This window comes from Neolamprologus brichardi, chromosome 3 (assembly GCF_056152115.1).
Source record: "Neolamprologus brichardi isolate AB-2024 chromosome 3, ASM5615211v1, whole genome shotgun sequence".
In the NCBI taxonomy this organism is placed as follows: Eukaryota; Metazoa; Chordata; class Actinopteri; order Cichliformes; family Cichlidae; genus Neolamprologus; species Neolamprologus brichardi.
In genome coordinates, this window is record NC_142106.1 from 35637965 (window position 1) to 35655495 (window position 17531).

The following is a 17531-nucleotide window of genomic DNA, read 5'->3' on the forward strand; positions in this document are numbered from 1 at the left end:
AGGTTGAAGCCGCCCACTGCACCTGTAATGCTGGAGTCGTGGAGACCTGCACCCATGTCACTGCTCTTTTCTTTAAAGTAGAAGCCACAGTGTCAAAAGGACTGTTACAGATGAACCTGCATACTGGGTTTTGCCTGGTAATATGACCAAGATACAGCCAGAGGTTGGCCTTAAGATAGACTTCTCCTCTTCAGCTACCCAAAAAACGGCTTTCGATCAAAACATAAACAGAACATCCGTAGTGACAGGTAAAAGGAGCCGTCCTCAAAAAAGAAAAATCCCACCTGCTATTGTGGAGGAGTTGTCACTGCTGTTGGATACTTTGCTGAAACACAGTAAAGCTGCGGGTTGTGGGAATGACCCACAATGTTTTATTTTGGGGGTCTAGATTTATGCCTGAAGTATACTGCCATGTAAATATTTTGCATTTACTGAATATGTAGTGACTGAGTACCACTGTTCAAAAGTTGAATAAAGAAACAAACAAATTTTTGCCTTTTTTAAATTTTTTATTAAAACCACTTTATAGAACATCACATCAGTTACAGTGTAGAATCCATGTCATTTATAGTTTACAAATGACAAAATGTTTACACAAAATCATGACAGCGTTTACATGATATCACCCACTACTAACACTACTTAATTTACTGTATCTTTTGAAAGATTACCGCTATTTATACAGCACAAGACTTAAGAATATTTAACAGGCGCAAGTTTCATTTTTCCCTGGTTTTACTACCACACTGTTCATCAAAACGCAGCAAACCTTCACCATCTTATCCAGAAGGTTCACCTCTTCACCCTCACATGGAAGAAGTAATCTGATTGGCATGGTGGTATGTTTGAAGCAGGGATTTCGGAGTGCCCCTTGTGTAGCGCTGGAACCCAGTCACGATGTGTTTCCTCCATTTCATAGGCTGGTTTGCCTGCATTAATGCCAAATAATTAGCAACTGTATAAATAGAACGTAGTTCTGCAAAATCACTCATTAGGATGTTTGTTTGTTGTTTTGGTAACATCCGATACCTTAGCTGCCTCATGTTGCTTCCAGGTGGGGAAAAAATGAAAAGATAAACCATTTTCAAGCTTATTCACTTGCCGGTGTTGTGCGATCTAACATTAAAACCGACCACACAGCAAGTATGAACCATAGCTGGTGTTATCCGTGTGCTTTCGCTCCTCTATCACTAGCGGTTTGTTTGGGCCAGAAACATGGCGCCTCCACAAAAAATCCAGGCCACGGCCCTTTTCGGGACATCACCCTCCAAAGCTAATAGGCTAATAGTTGAGTTACTTCCGGTATTTCAGACAATCCCTTTCTGTCAAGAGCCACTTGTTAATTTGTTGCGGACTTGTTAAAGTGTTTTCTGAAATGTTATTTTGTTGTCAATTTTTTTTATTTGTTTTTTTTTTTAATGTAAAAGTGTTTTCTGAAATGTTATCTTGTTGTCGATTTTTTTATTTGTTTTTTTTTTTATGTAAAAGTGGTTTTTGAAATGTTATCTTTTTGTCAATTTTTTATTTGTTTTTTTATGTCAAAGTGTTTTGTGGAATGTTATTTTGTTGTCAATTTTTTTTATTTGTTTTTTTTTAATGTAAAAGTGGTTTCTGAAATGTTATCTTGTTGTTGATGTTGTAAATGTGATTTGCACTTCCCAGCCACCGTACAATTCTCCCAACCTAGAACACAAGTTCCCCGACCTGTAGCACAATTCTCCCAACCTGCAAGCATAATTCTCCCGACCCAGAGCACAATTCCATTTAGACCAGGAGTGACATGTGTTACGACTGATCTTAATCACATGCAAATTTAAGTGTCCAGGTGCTCCTCCGGGATTGGTGCGTCTGGGTGGATGGCTGGCACCGATTGGCTGCGGACCGGGAGGCAGCAGATAAGAGGAGACCGCCGGCGACTGCTATTTGATTCATCCTCGGCCCAACCCGACTGGCAGACCATTCACTGTGTCATGTTACTCGATGTAAGAGCACGTAGGGGTGGACCGCCTTTTCGTTTAATCAGTTTTCTCCTGTTTTTGTTAGGCAGGGAGGGAAGTGAGTGTCGTTTGGTTTAGTTCTTTTTGGGTAGGTAAGTTTGTTATTCTTGAGATAGGTTACCCTTTTGTTTGTTGTTTTGGCTTTGGGTTCACCCTGACGTTAAGATGTGCTCCCTTCCTTGGTTTAGCGCACTTTGTAAATAAATCACTGTCACAAAAATATTAAGTGTGTGACGTGCTGCTTGGGGTTGGACGGGGATGGATCACCCTTTATGTTTTGGTCTGGCCGCGCCTAGACGGGCCATAACATTAGCTGCATGTTCTCCTTAAATTGCTGGCTGTTTGAGTGGTGTCCAAGAAAGGGTGTGGGCTTCATAGATAATTGGCAAACCTTCTGGAGGAAACCTGGTGTTGTTAGGAGAGACGGCATCCATTCCACTTTGGATGGAGCAGCTCTCATTTCTAGAAATATGGACAAATTTATTAAACCCCCGAAAATATGACTATCCAGAGTTGGGACCAGGAAGCAGAGTTACAGACACGCCTCTCTGCAGCTTCTCTCCTCCTGCTACCCCCCCAAAAACCCATCTCCATTGAGACTGTGTCATCTCCCAAACAGACAAAAAACTAACTAAAAACCAGCAACAAACAACTTAAACACAAAAAAATCACAAAGAAGGAACAATACAGTATCCACATCTGAACCAAAGAGTAAAACAGTGAAATGTGGATTATTAAATATTACTTCTCTCCTCCAAGTCTCTGGTAGTACATGACTTAATAATTGATCAACAAATTGATTTACTCTGCCTTACAGAAACCTGGTTGCAGCAGGATGATTATGTTAGTTTAAATGAATCAACACCCCCGAGTCATTCTAACTACCAGAAATCTCAAAGCACAGGCCGAGGTGGCGGTGTGCTCAGCTCGGATAAAATAATTATTGTGGGTGATTTTAACATCCATGTAGATGCTAAAAATGACAGCCTTAACATGGCATTTAATCTGTTATTAGACTCAATTGGCGTCTCTCAAAATGTAAAAGAACCCACCCACCGCTTTAATCACACTCTACTTAGAGCTTGTTTTAACATATGGCATAGAAACTGAAAATTTAACAGTGTTTCCTGAAAACCCTCTCCTGTCTGATCATTTCCTGATAACATTTATATTTAGCGCGAGCAGTGGCGGAGCGAGTGTTAAAGCCACTGCACGCGCTGATACTTTGTGGCTATGTGTCAGCGCACGAAGACAGGAAAGAAATGTGAATGTATTTTTAAGGTGTGTGTTGAGAAAGAATGTTCTAAAAGTGTCGGTGCGCATCCGTGTGTATATAGGAATCAAAGTATACGCCAAATCACGGTCCGCGCAGAGGTTCTTAAAGCCACAGAGCGCGCTTCTCTTGCTTCTGCCAGTTTAGCTCACTGGGATAGTACGCTGGCAAGTAGTGCGTCGAGGTGAACGTCGCGAGTTCGAGTTCTCGCCTTCCCCCATGTACTTCTGACTGATGCGTGTGGAGCAAATGGACAAATCCTCGTGCATTTCAGCAAGTCGGAGGAAATACAGCAAAAAGCGACCCTCCTCGCCGAAGATACGACGAAGACACAGCAGTAACAGCCTCTCAACTCCGTCGTGCTGAGCAGCGAGGAACTCCACTTCACTTCATGAAAAGACAAATGAGCAAATGGACAAATCCTCGTGTATTCGACTTGCATTTCAGCAAGTCGGAGGAAATACAGCAAAAAGCGACCCTCCTCGCCGAAGATACGACGAAGACACAGCCGTACCAGCCTCTCAACTCCGTCGTGCTGAGCAGCGGGGAACTTCACTTCACTTGATGAAAAGACAGTATTAACATACCCGTAAAGAGTGAGGCTCAAAGCACAAAACGACACATAACGCACAGGAATACCAGTGTGGAGCCATAGAACGAGGTGGAAACAGGCCAGCCTGGACGGCGCTCGACAAAAGCCCAATATTAACATACTTCATACTTCACTAGATAGAAGACGTGCAAGGAGGAAGTCTCAGACCTACTCGGCTGCTACAAGCATTACACCCTCGGAGAAACTCCACGACATAGAAGACCTGCGAGGAGAAAGTCTTAAAGCTCACAGCAACCCAGTACTGTACTTCAACTAAAGAGCGTATTAACATCCTTCATTATTTACTAGACAGAAGTCCTGTGAGGAAGAAGTGTCAGAGCCGGCTTGAAAACAAATCCACTCAGCTCCTGCAAGTATTACACCCTCGGACAAACTGCTGGCAGCACAGCCTCACTGGTGTGAAACCACGATGTCTTACCCAAACGCGTGGCTGAATCGATTCAGTGACAGCGCGGTGCGCGCTCTCATTGACATGAAGAATTCCCTCTACTGGCTGAGCCGCAGAGTTTTCTGCACCTGCGGGCAAATTCTGTATTCGGTCACGACCAGGCTTCCACCTCTGACTCTGACCATTCAGCTGCCTGGGATCACTTTCACATTACAGAGAGATGGCCAAGTTCGAAGGATCACCGTTGACCTGCCCCCTGTGTGACGGCTGAACGCAAAGACGCATGGAGTTGGACGTCCAAGCATTATCCGTGTGCTCGGTTTAAAAGAAAAGTTACCCACGAGAATTTGTCTGTTAAGTTTCAGAGTTTTCATAAAGTGATGACACAGATAAAAACATATACTCTCAACTGTAAGAAGGACATCTTTATTTATTATAGCACACACGCAGAAAACGTGTGCGTTATTGCAGAGAGTATATAACGCCAGGTGGAAATAGCGGATAAGATGCATTGTGATTGACATGTGATGCTCATGTATATGCTGGTGATCGTCAATAAAACTTCTCTCTCTTGCGAATGAGTTCAAGTGAGAAAATGGATTGAGGCTATTGTGTGTTTATTTCCTCCACAGTTGTCCTCGGAGCAGTCTAGATATTCGCGCCAGAATTCCTGCGTATTTTCACCTCTGCTAACAGGTTATGGGCCCAGAGTAGCTAAGACTGCCTAGAGAAAGTGAAGTGTTTTTGCCACCTAGGGCGCCACCACTGCCCTGAGAAATGCTGGTGAGCCATTGAGCGAGGAACAATTTGTAGCACTGGTTCCAGTGCCAGGATCATGTCACACAAAGTGAATTTGCAATGACTTTTGCCGAATTCATTGCAAAGCTATGGAGCTACGAGAGCACTGAGACAGTGGGCGCCCCCACATCAGATGACAGCGTGTACGACCGAGTTCAAAACCCGCATGTGAAAATACAAACGAGCAGTAGCCAGGAACACGAACATGTGTGTTCCCTTTTGTGCACCACTGTGTAGTCCAGATGCGGAGTAAAGGGACACAAGGCTAGAAGGTGTCAGCGCGAGCAGTGGCGGAGCGAGTGTTAAAGCCACTGCTCGCGCTGATACTTTGTGGCTATGTGTCAGCGCACGAAGACAGGAAAGAAATGTGAATGTATTTTTAAGGTGTGTGTTGAGAAAGAATGTTTTAAAAGTGTCCGTGCGCATCCGTGTGTATATAGGAATCAAAGTATACGCCAAATCACGGTCCGCTCAGAGGTTCTTAAACCCACAGAGCGCGCTTCACTCGCTTCTGCCAGTTTAGCTCACTGCGATAGTACGCTGGCAAGTAGTGCCATTAGCTCCTCAATCATATCAAGGAGCGATCTCACATTTACAGTGATTACAGGAAGGAGAGATGGTGTGTAAGGTGTCCTTCTCGGGAGACATCACCCCCGTCTCTTCCCTCACTGGGGATGTCGGGTCTGTCTGACTGTGGCTAGCTTGACTGTGACTTCGTAAGTGACGGCTCACTTGTCTGTCTGCCGGTAGCGCAGCTGCAGGGCGCAGCGCTAACAGCTGATCCCTAACGTAAACAAAGGAGCCATAATGCTCCATGATGATAACTTTCCTTTGACCGTTTGAAGATCACTGACATCATTGCTTTTAGCCTCATTGTTTCATCAAAGAGACTCAAAGAGATTTCTCCAGTCACTTAATCTTTTGATAAAATATATTTTGATACCTCCAGAGGATGCAATATTTCAAGTCTTCACAACTTATCCCTGAGAAACATTATTCTGATATTTTGGCACAATTTGTTAATGGAGTTTTTTGCAGATTGACCAACCTCTGCCCACATTTCTTTCAGATCATCTCTGCTTCTCTAAAATGTTCTTTTAATATCGAATCATGTTACTGACCTGTTGCCAAGTAATCTAATTACTTTTAAAATGTCCCCCCAGCTGTTTCTTTTTAGAACCACTTTTCCCCCCCAGCCTTTTCTCGCCCCATACCAACTGTTTTGAAACATATTACTGCCATCAAATTCAAAAGGAGTTATTTTTAACGACATAGTCTAGGTTTAAACATGTAAAGGTCCAGTTTTGTTTATTGATCTAAGCCTGAACAGCTATGCGTAGTGTCCAGTAGAGGGCTCTGTTGCTTAGTTAGGGGCAAGCTGCACTTCCAGCTCAGACCGGTTTTTGTGGCGCACGTATCCCAGTAGGCAGCTCTCGATGAAGCGTGAAGTAGCGTGATACCGGACTCTAGCAAAATTAACAATTTGCAGCCCTTGGAATTCGGAGCGAGGGACATTGTAACAGTTGCTATTGTAATGTAGTGTATCACCACATGGTGGCGCCTCCTGTCTCATGACTGGTGTGTCACCCCCCTTTTTTGTTCTTCTTCGCACTCCTCCTGTAATGGATGCTCCCGTGTGTACGCGGACTAGTGTGCTCTTTAGTAATGTGTGGTAGAGGTAGCACTTTTATTTTTGATATTGTAAATAAATGAGTACTTTTTGGAAAGTCAGAAGCTGTTGCTCATTCGCTATCCACCTGCACACCTCCGCGGCTGGCTTCATCTCCACCGCACGTTACAACTGGCGCCCGAACTTTTTCCCCTTGGACTTCAGACGATTTTTGTATCCCGCCGAGGATTCTTCTCTTCTAGCACGTGAACTGTCTCGGAAATCCCCCCCACTTTTGCGGACGCTCGGACGTTTTCCCCAGCCATGGCCGCAGCCTCAGCTCAGGTGGGACCCGACTAATTTCTGGATACCGCGGTGTGCCGCTGCTCCGCTTGGGAGAAAGAAAAAGAAGGAGCTGACTCCCCGCGATTTCAACGATATTTGCAGGCGTGGAAGACCACCGACCTATCGCTTGACACGCTCGCTTACCGAGGGAGAGTACTCCGTGAGTGACTGTACGGTCCGTCGGACCGCCAACTCAGTGCTGTTGGACCGTTACGACATCGGCGGCGCTAAGGCTAATGCTGCAGTGACTTTGACTCAGTGTTTATTCAGAGGGTCGTGTTGTTTTGTGTAAAGCATTGAAGCATCAGAGTGTGCATGGACGCTCTCGGTCTGACTGATATATGCGCTTAGGTACTGTGTGTGAACGCTCTTTTCACTTCGCCATAACTTTTGTGGGAGCGAGTTGTTTCCACACTTTTAAAATGGCGTCCCACGCAGACACGAGGAGTGAGGAGGATGGCTGCGACCCGGATGCTGAGGCGCCTGGCCTGACAAAGTACATCATCCCTCACTCTACACCTCTTTACTAGGGCTGGGCAAAACGATTATTTTCCTAATCGATGAATCTAGCGATTAATTTTTCGATGCATCGATTAATCTAATGATTAATTTTTCAATCCGATTCGATTTCGATTTGATTCGATTATCGATTATTTCCATATTTTTTGACTTGTATAGCAATTTCACATTTACTAATTTATGTATATCAATGAAAAAAACAAATTTCTTCATTTGAAGACCTTTTAATAAAAAAAATTTGCAAAATAAAGTTGTAGAGGTCGTACAATCAATACACTAAAGATAGCATTTAACAAGAAATTAAATGTGCAAACATATATAAAATTAAGGAAAAGTTAACAAAACATTTCAAATAAATAGCAACAATGGTGTCTTTAAACAAACAAAATGTAACATTCACTTTGCTTTCTGCCAAAAAGTGCTCTTCATTCACAAAACAAAATCCACAATAACGTTGTAGTACAATCTTCTGTTTTTAACAAAAATAAATGTTGTGCAAAACAAATATGAACAAAGGAAATCATAGCAAAAAATTAATAAAATATAAACAGCAGCAATGGCGTCTTTGAACAAATACAACATAACATTCACTTTGCTCTGTGCAAAAAAAGTGCTCTTCATTAACAAAATATCCATTTTGCTGCCTTCTCTCCCATTTCTGTGTGTTCAATCACGTTCATCACATTGAAGTAGTTATGCATTGGAGTGGAGAAATGTTAGCATTTCAACATGCTCAGCAGTCAGGCTTGCCCTTTTTTTGGTGACAATGTTTCCAGCAACTGAAAAAAGCCTTTCAGATGGTGTTGATGTGGCAGGTACAGCCAGATATGATTTGGCTAAATTAGCCAGTGTGGGGAATCTTGTTGCATTATTCTTCCACCATGTAAGGGGGTCATTATCCCTTGGAATAGGGGCTTCCCCAAAATACAGCAGTGCTTCTTTCCTCACCACCTCATTTTCTCCATCCCCACCCTGGTCAGTGTTTTCATTACAATCTTCCTCCTCAGAATCTGTACCCAACAAAGTGTCCAACACAGACCTCTTCTTCGTCGGGGGACTTGCTGAGGCTTCCTGTCCCACATGTTCCTGCTGTAACTGTGATCTCTGCTCCCTTTTGAGATCAAGTGCCTCCCTCTGTACTGTTACTTGCAGTTTCAGAGCATCTTCTGGAGAAAGGAATTTCAGTTTACGAAAACGTGGATCGAGGGCAGCAGCAATGAGTGACACATTTTTTCCATCTGCTTGAAATGCAGATACCTCTGGCTGCCACCTATACAAGATTTCCTCTTCTGCACAGTTCTGGAAAGAGTTCACTGCAGCAGAATCAAATAATTTGTTTTTGGTGGATTTCAGGAGACCTTTCAGCAGGGGGGGGAGAACAGAGACTGTGACATAAGACTGTCCACTAAGAACATTAGTGGCTTGCTCATAAGGCTTGAGCACCTCCTTCAATTCATCCAGAAGAATCCACTGATCACTTTTCAGATCTAGGTACTGTTTCCCACGCTGTGTGACTTTTGGATCTGAAAGCGTCGCAACCACTGGCCATCTCTGTTCCAACAGACGTTCAATCATGTAGTATGAACTGTTCCATCTGACAGCGACATCCTGGATTAGTTTATGCTCAGCTGTACCCATCTGCTTTTGCTTCTGCTTAAGTTTGGTGCTAGCTGGCTCACTTTTCCTGATGTGCTTTACAAGGCCCCGTGCAGCTGATAGTGCCTTATCAATCTTGGGGTCTTTCAGTGCATGGCTTACAACCAGTTGCAGTGTATGCCCGGCACACCGATAGGACACCACTCCAAACTTCTCTTTCAGGATGTGGAGAGCTGCAACTATGTTACTTGCATTATCATGCACAACAGCAAGGACATTATGCAAGGAAATGTGGAATTTTTCTGCCACCTTCTTCACCCAGGAGGCAAGGTTTTCTGCAGTGTGGCGCTCTTCAACTGGCAGTGTTGCTAAATTGAAGGAGAGAAGATCCCAATTGTCATTAATGAAATGACAAGTTACCCCTAAGTAGGACTCTGTGACCAGACTTGTCCAAGCATCAGTGGTAAGGGAGATTTTGGATGTGGCCTTTTTTAGTTCATTCCTTAGTTTCTCAACTGAAGTTTCATACTTTCTCTCCATCATGCTTGTAAAATGACGCCTAGACGGCAGAGTGTATCCTGGTTGGAAAGTGGTCAGCATTTCTTTGAATCCCTCACCCTCAACCACAGCAAGTGGTCTCATGTCTTTTAAAATCATAGATAAGACGCTCTCGGTAAGTACAGCCGCCTCCTGGGGGGTGCATGGTGTACTTCTTCTCTGACAGTAGTCCTCCAGACTTTTCTGTTTGTTCCTGAAATCATAAATCACACACAGATGAATTCGAATAATTACAAATTATATGGAAAGCATAATATCAAAATAATTAGATAAGGATCTGGTTGTTATATTATTTATATATATATATATATATATATATATATATATATATGCCATGTGCCACTGTTATGCCATGTGCTTTCATAGCATAACAGTAAGAGATTAATGATAATCACCAATGTTGAACATATGATATGCAGCCAAAAAATAACGTTTAAACAGCCATAGCTGATGGCACCTTTACTGGTGCACTGCTTTCTAGCCATTAGATGGCATAACTTTGACCTATAAGATCAAGCTGGAGAAGCATTACGTATAAAAACAGCGTTCAAATAGGATGAAAGACATTAAACTTGACAAATCAAGAGTTCGTTGTCATTTTGCTTTTGCAAGCACTTTAACAATGTTGTAACAGTGTCCACGATGGCTACGTTTAGCAGGTGGTGCATTATCCTTGTTAACATTTCTCCTGCGGCCAATTCGATGTCTCACATTTTCGTCTTTCGCCGATTCTGATAATCAGCCTGTGCGCATTCCGACTCATTTTGCCAGCATAGGCCACAAATTAAAAAAAAACAACAACTAAACAGCAGCTGCTATATGTTACTGCTAAGCAGCTTAAATTAGTTTTGTATTTACGGAGGTTGGGTGTTTATCTCTGTCTATGAGTGAGTGTATGTCTAGGGGAGGGGGGGGGGGGGGGGGTCTGGATGAATTAACGGGTAAAAACCAGCGTTAGTAAAAAAGTTGAAAACTTACGGTGGTTTGTCCTTTTCAGAAGCTGCTCCTGGATGTCGTCGTTTGAGGTGCTGGTGCATAGCCGTCGTGCTTTTATGATAGGCCATTTCCACCTTACAAAGCCGGCAAACGACTGAATCATTTCCTTTTCGGTTAAAATATCCCCATACTGTAGAACTGCGTGTTCGGGTGGAGTGGTTTAAGTCGACTGCGACTGCCTCACTCATGTTACCGCTACTCGCTGCCGCCATGTATTTTTTTGAAAGTGACGACGCATCGACGCAAATTGTTTTACGTCGACGTATTTTACGCGTCGACGTAATCGATTACGTCGACGCGTTGTCCCAGCCCTACTCTTTACCTCAACCTTGAAGTGGTAAACTTGGAAGCTGAGGTCGAGAAGCCACGAGTTTGCTTACAGGCTTCGCTGGAGCTGCAGAAGAGCCTGCTGAAGTGTCTGGATCATGGAACTACGGGAGAGCCGGGAGAGCGGCCATCTCCCCAACGAACCCCGCCGGTGCCCCGTAATGACCGCTGGTTGGACGGGTACCAGGTGGACTAACCGTTATCATACGGACAAACTTGAGGTTGACTGAGGGTTGGTTTCATGCAAGATGTATGTGATGTAATTATTCTGTTCGTAAGGGATGATTACTTGTTCTGTTCCACTAAACCCTCGTCACCACAGCCCGTGAGAGGCTTTTGGTTTGGTTTTCTGTTGTACTGATTTAAGCAACGGGATGTGTTGTATTTTTGACTGTTTTTCGCTTGTCTAGGACAACCTCAAGAGGATGAGTAGCCAGTAACACTGACTGTTCTGTATTGTTTGCTTGAATCACTAATTTTGTTTATTGATTGTGTTGATTGTATTGACTGTACCGATGCTGTATAACAATTCCTCCACAGCCTGCTTACTACCTAAAGTAGCTATGTATAGTGAAAGGGGGTAGCGGGAGGAGGGTTACCTGGGTACGGCTGAGGACAGCCTTTTTCTCACCAGGCTTGATCTGAAGTGAAATGTTTTGGTTAAACCTGTTTGATGCTGTCTTGTTGCATTGCTATTTTGAGTCATGATATGTAGATGTTTCTGTTTGCTCTACTTAATCCAGTTTTATGGCTCTTTAGTGCGTTAAGGTTCATTCTTGGCATTTACTTAAAAAAAAAAAGAAGAAAAAAAAGTGAAAAACTAAGAAAACTGATTTTCCACTGTACATATGCGTCTTATTTTCACCAATTTCATTTTTAAATGGTCTTTTGCACTGTGTGTGTGCACCAATCTTAGCTGTAACCTCTATGTATAGGGTACTGTTAGGTCTGGTGTGTGCTTTTTCAGCTGTGTACGGCTGAGGACAGCCTTTTTCTCACCAGGGGGGACTATGTAACAGTTGCTATTGTAATGTAGTGTATCACCACATGGTGGCGCCTCCTGTCTCATGACTGGTGTGTCACCCCCTTTTTTGTTCTTCTTCGCACTCCTCCTGTAATGGATGCTCCCGTGTGTACGCGGACTAGTGTGCTCTTTAGTAATGTGTGGTAGAGGTAGCACTTTTATTTTTGATATTGTAAATAAATGAGTACTTTTTGGAAAGTCAGAAGCTGTTGCTCATTCGCTATCCACCTGCACACCTCCGCGGCTGGCTTCATCTCCACCGCACGTTACAACATGTTTTAAGTTGTATTTGTTTGTTTAGTTGATATTTTGTTGTATTTTCAACTTTATTTGAGTTCATATTTGTAATAAGCGTCTAAGAAAATGTATTTTGTGTTTCTGTTTAGTTTTCACGGTGCATTGGCGCACCTCAGCACTGTTAGATTCTGAATGAATCTCAAAGTAAAAATTACTGCACCCGTCGAGGCTCTCTCTATTTCTTCCTTGGTCCGGGGGACTGCTACAGTGAAAACTCGATCGCTGAGTGAAGGCTACTTGCTAGCTCCCGTGCCAGATGAGTGCAGCCCGTGCCACGATGTGGGTCCGTGTGTCAGCTGTGAGAGATTTCTACACCAGTCAAGATCATCTTTGCTTCGTCGCCTACCTCCACTTTGAACTCTGATGGTCACTTTACAGAGGTGCAGGTATTATGCCCATTAAGGACTTTGCTGATAACAAAGTTAAAATGTCTGCACACTAATTCAGAGTTACTTGCCTTAAATATTTTGTGGTTACAGCTTTAAAGGTATACTGCATTGCACTAAGTAATTACAATCTTTAAATTGTATGGGTTTATTCTTCTTGAAAGTAACGTTATGGTATATCAGCAGTATTTACAGTGACATTTTGTCTAATATGTGGGTGCTAATCTGTTTATTTATGTGATGTAAACGTCTGATGTGAGCATTGTTTCCAAAAGTAACACTCACGTAAGTTTAAGTCCAGACGTTATCGCATAGAGCAACATACACATAACAGTAACAAAATGTTGAACCCTGCTGAAGAAGCCGATGACTCAAAGCAACAAGGAGTAAGATCCAGCAATCGTGAAAGGCATTTAACTGAAAAAGGTAAAGAAATGCAGGAATATGAGGCAAAGAAAAATGAGAAGGCATTTAACAAAGCTTATGACACTTGGAAGAAGGCAGCTAAAGAAATCAGAACAAAGCTGAAAACTTTCTGCTCACCTGAAGAGCTAAACAATGCCAGTCATGACATAAGAGACAAGCACGCTGTAGTACAACAGCATTATGAACCCATTCGGCGCAGCCAATCCATGACGCCAGACATTGTTAAGCGAATGGATGCTTGTGTAGTGCTTACAACTGACATTTGTGAAGTTATTGCTAAACGACAGGAAAATATCGATCAGCTCTTTAACGATCGCCTTGAAAAGGAAAGAGTACGAGTGATGTTAAACAAAAGGGACTATGGTTCTGTGTTTGGTGATACCAAAACTGAAACGTCGTTCCCAGAGGGTTCAGTCGCACGCTCAAAGGCAGATTCTACTGGCAGTCGCGAGGTGGAAGCAGAAGCTGAACTTGCAGCCAAAGTGGAACAAGCAAAGGCCACACAAGAAATATTGGCAGAGGAAACCAAGATCAGCCAAATGGAAAATGAGTGGAAAATAAAGGAAGTGGAAACAAAGGCAAAGTTGGAGGAGGAAAAGACTAAACTTCAACAGTTAAAGGCAGACAGTGAAGTGAAAGTAGCAGCTGCACGAGTAAGAGCCCTTAGCGTTCAAAATGACATTGAAAGCTATGATCAGGTGTCCTGCTACAACTTAGAAAATTCCGCAAATTTCCCCAACAGTGCACCACGGCTCTCTTTAAATCCACGAGCACCGACATTTAGACCTCACAATACTACTCCAGAACGTGAAGAACTTAGTTTAGTTCAAGCCCTTGCCAGCTCTCTTACCCTAAACAGGCTTCCTGTACCTGAGCCCACCATCTTTAGTGGCGACCCCCTAAAGTTTATGGATTGGAAGGGATCCTTTATGGCACTAATTGGTGACAAACCTTTACCTGTGTGTGAGAAAATGTTGTATCTTGCAGGTGAAGCACGAAAGGCAGTAGAGGGATATTTCTTCCGCAACAGTGAGCAGGCATACGCAGGTATTTGGAGCGTTCTAGAGGAAAGGTATGGCAGTCCATTTGTTATCCAAAGAGCCTTTAGGGCTAAACTCACAAAATGGCCTAAAATACCTGCCAATGATCCTATAGCACTGAGGGAGTTTGCAGATTTTCTCCAAAACTGTGCAGAGGCTATCCCTCAAGTCAAAGGCCTAGAGATCCTTAATGATTGTGAGGAAAATCACAAGCTTCTAAGAAAACTGCCTGAGTGGATAGTGCAGAGATGGAGCCGCATTGTGGTGGAGGAGCTAGACAAAAGCCAAGACTACCCCAACTTCGCTCGCTTTACAAAGTTCATACAAAATTAAGCTAAAGTAGTTTGCAATCCTGTTGCCTCACCATTCCTAATGAATGAAAGGGCATCAGAAGAGCGGCACGTTAAAAGAGCAAAGGCACTCAGTACTACCATCCAACCAAAGTCTCCACCAATCCCAGTATCTACTTCTAGACCTAAACCCCCATGTTTGTTTTGCAAAGAAGAATCACATGTCATAGCTAAGTGTCCTGCTTTTGCAGCGAAAACTAGTAATAACAAGAAAGTTTTCATTCAAGAAAATTGTCTCTGCTTTGGGTGTTTGAGAAGGGGTCATGTAACCAAAGAATGCAGAGGACGTCACTCCTGTAGTAAGTGTGGTCGGCGTCACCCCACCTGTCTACACACAGAAAGAGTGAATGAACCTAAAGAAAGGAAAACTGCGGATTCTAAATCCCCAGATGAAGGTGCAAACAAGGAAGTGCATAATGTTATGACTCATGTACTAACAAGGAAACCATCTTCCACATCCAGCATAGTACCAGTATTTGTGTCAGTTGCATCTGAGCCTGAGAAAGAAATACTTACATATGCCCTGCTTGACACCCAGAGTGACTCATCCTTTATTTTAGAGGATTTGGCCTCAGAACTAAATGTAGACGCCCAACCAGTGCAGTTAAAGCTTAGCACCATGACTTCCGTCGACACAGTCGTTGCAAGTAAACTTGCCAACAACTTACAGGTGCGTGGGTTTGACTCTGAGACTCGTGTCCGAATAGAACAAGTCTATTCTCATGACTTTATCCCAGTTGACAAGTCTCATATCCCTACCAAGGAAACTGCACTTCAGTGGCCACACCTTGAAGGCTTAGCTAACAAGTTACAGCCATTGCAGAAGTGTGAAGTAGGTCTATTGATTGGTTATGACTGCCCATCAGCACTAGCCCCCCAAGAGATCGTCACAGGCAAAATAAACGAACCTTTCGCACAAAGAACCCTACTAGGATGGAGTATTATTGGTTCTGGTAATCCTCACCTAGACAGAGAAGGTAACCAGAGTTACGTGCACAGGATCACAGTCAAAGAAATGCCAATACCATCAGCCACAGATGTACTCAAAGTCCTAGAGACTTTAATGAGAGAAACTATGAGGATAAGTATGTATCACAGGATGATGTTCGCTTCATACAAATCCTCAGTGATACAATAAAACAAAGACCAGATGGGCACTATGAGATGCCGCTTCCCTTCAAGGGCAACGATCCACCAGCGCTTCCCAACAATAAGAAGCTAGCCACAGTCCGACTGCAACACCTGAAGAAAAGGCTAAAGGCTGATAAACAGTATCATGAACATTACTGTTCCTTTATGAGAGACATTATCAGCAGTGGTGATGCAGAATTAGCCCCTCCTTTGACCGATGGTGAGACTGCATGGTACATCCCACACCATGGGGTATATCACCCGAAAAAACCAGCCAAGCTAAGAGTCGTCTTTGACTGTTCAGCAAAATTTCTCAGTGTCTCATTAAACGACACTCTTCTCACAGGTCCAGACATGCGCAACTATCTGAGATTTCTGTGGTGGCAGGATGGACAATTAGACAAAGAACCCAGAGAGTACAGAAGTGCTGTACATCTATTCGGTGCCAGTTCATCCCCTGGATGTGCTAATTTCGGCCTGAAATATTTAGCACAACAGTACAGAGCAGACTATCCTAAGGCCTCAGAGTTTGTTGAACAGAACTTTTATGTAGACAATGGTCTAACTAGTGTCCCATCAGTTAAAGAGGCACAAGAACTCATCACCGAAACACAAGTACTTTGTAGACTTGGCGGTCTACATCTGCACAAGTTCAACTCAAACCAAAGTGATGCGCTTTCCCAGCTGGAACCCTCAGACAGAGCAGACACAGAACCGCTCAATCTCAAACCTGACACAACAGCTGAAGGCCATGTGCTCGGCATCCAGTGCTCAATCAAAAATGACACTTTCAGTTTCAAAATAAACACTAAGGACCAACCTCCTACTCGCCACAGCATACTGTCAGTGATCTCATCCCTGTACGACCCACTAGGGTTCGTAGCTCCCTTCACCTTAAGAGGCAAAGGTATCCTACAGGAACTGTGTCGCAGAGGCACTGAATGGGATGACCCCCTTCCTGACAACTTACGTTCACGGTGGGAGGACTGGAAAGATAGTTTGGAAAGACTAAAATCGGTTGCAGTGCCTAGATGTTACCACCCACCAGAACTAACAGACATTGTAAAGGTGGAACTGCACCACTTTTGTGATGCTAGTGATTTAGGATATGGTGCATGCTCCTATATTAGGTACCTCAGCAACGAGAAGGTTGCACTGCCTCCACCAGGAAAGTTTGTGAAAGAGGACTTATATGCAAGGAAACGTTGGCACAGAGTCCAGTATCTCACTGAGCAGTTTTGGAGTAGATGGAAAAGAGAGTACCTTCTGAACATATCTACGAGACAGAAGTGGCACGTACCACGTCGAAATCTTAAAGTCAATGACATAGTCATTATCAAAGAAGACATGCTTCCCAGAAATCAGTGGCAACTGGCGCGAGTGGTTGAAGCATCAGAAGAAGATGACGGTTTGGTCCGCAGAGTCAAGCTTCAAGTTGGCGATCGAGGCTTAATAAAGAAGCAGGGAACAGCACACAAACCTCACATAGTTGAGCGACCTGTTCAAAAGCTTGTAGTTCTATTAGAAATTAACTAATTGATGTTTCAATCAATACTGTCACATCAGGTGTATTTTTGCGAAAGTTTATTGATGATGTACTTGAAATTGTGTTCGTTCTTGTAGTAATGTCCATATGTTAAAGCTGGAAATCATGTAAAGAATGTTGTTTGTTATACATGATTTGGTGGGAGTGTAAAGGTCCAGTTTTGTTTATTGATCTAAGCCTGAACAGCTATGCGTAGTGTCCAGTAGAGGGCTCTGTTGCTTAGTTAGCGGCAAGCTGCACTTCCAGCTCAGACCGGTTTTTGTGGCGCACATGTCCCAGTAGGCAGCTCTCGATGAAGCGTGAAGTAGCGTG

General features: G+C 43.4%; 1 protein-coding gene across 1 annotated transcript; it reads right to left on the bottom strand.

Moving 5' to 3' along the window:
• Positions 1 to 8235: 8235 nt before the first annotated feature.
• LOC148104269 (E3 SUMO-protein ligase ZBED1-like) lies at positions 8236 to 9875 on the bottom strand. Its single transcript, XM_087839344.1, has one exon. It carries the CDS (start codon positions 9793 to 9795, stop codon positions 8236 to 8238), a length of 1560 nt encoding a protein of 519 aa, XP_087695470.1. The 5' UTR covers positions 9796 to 9875.
• Between the last annotated feature and the right edge of the window lie 7656 nt (positions 9876 to 17531).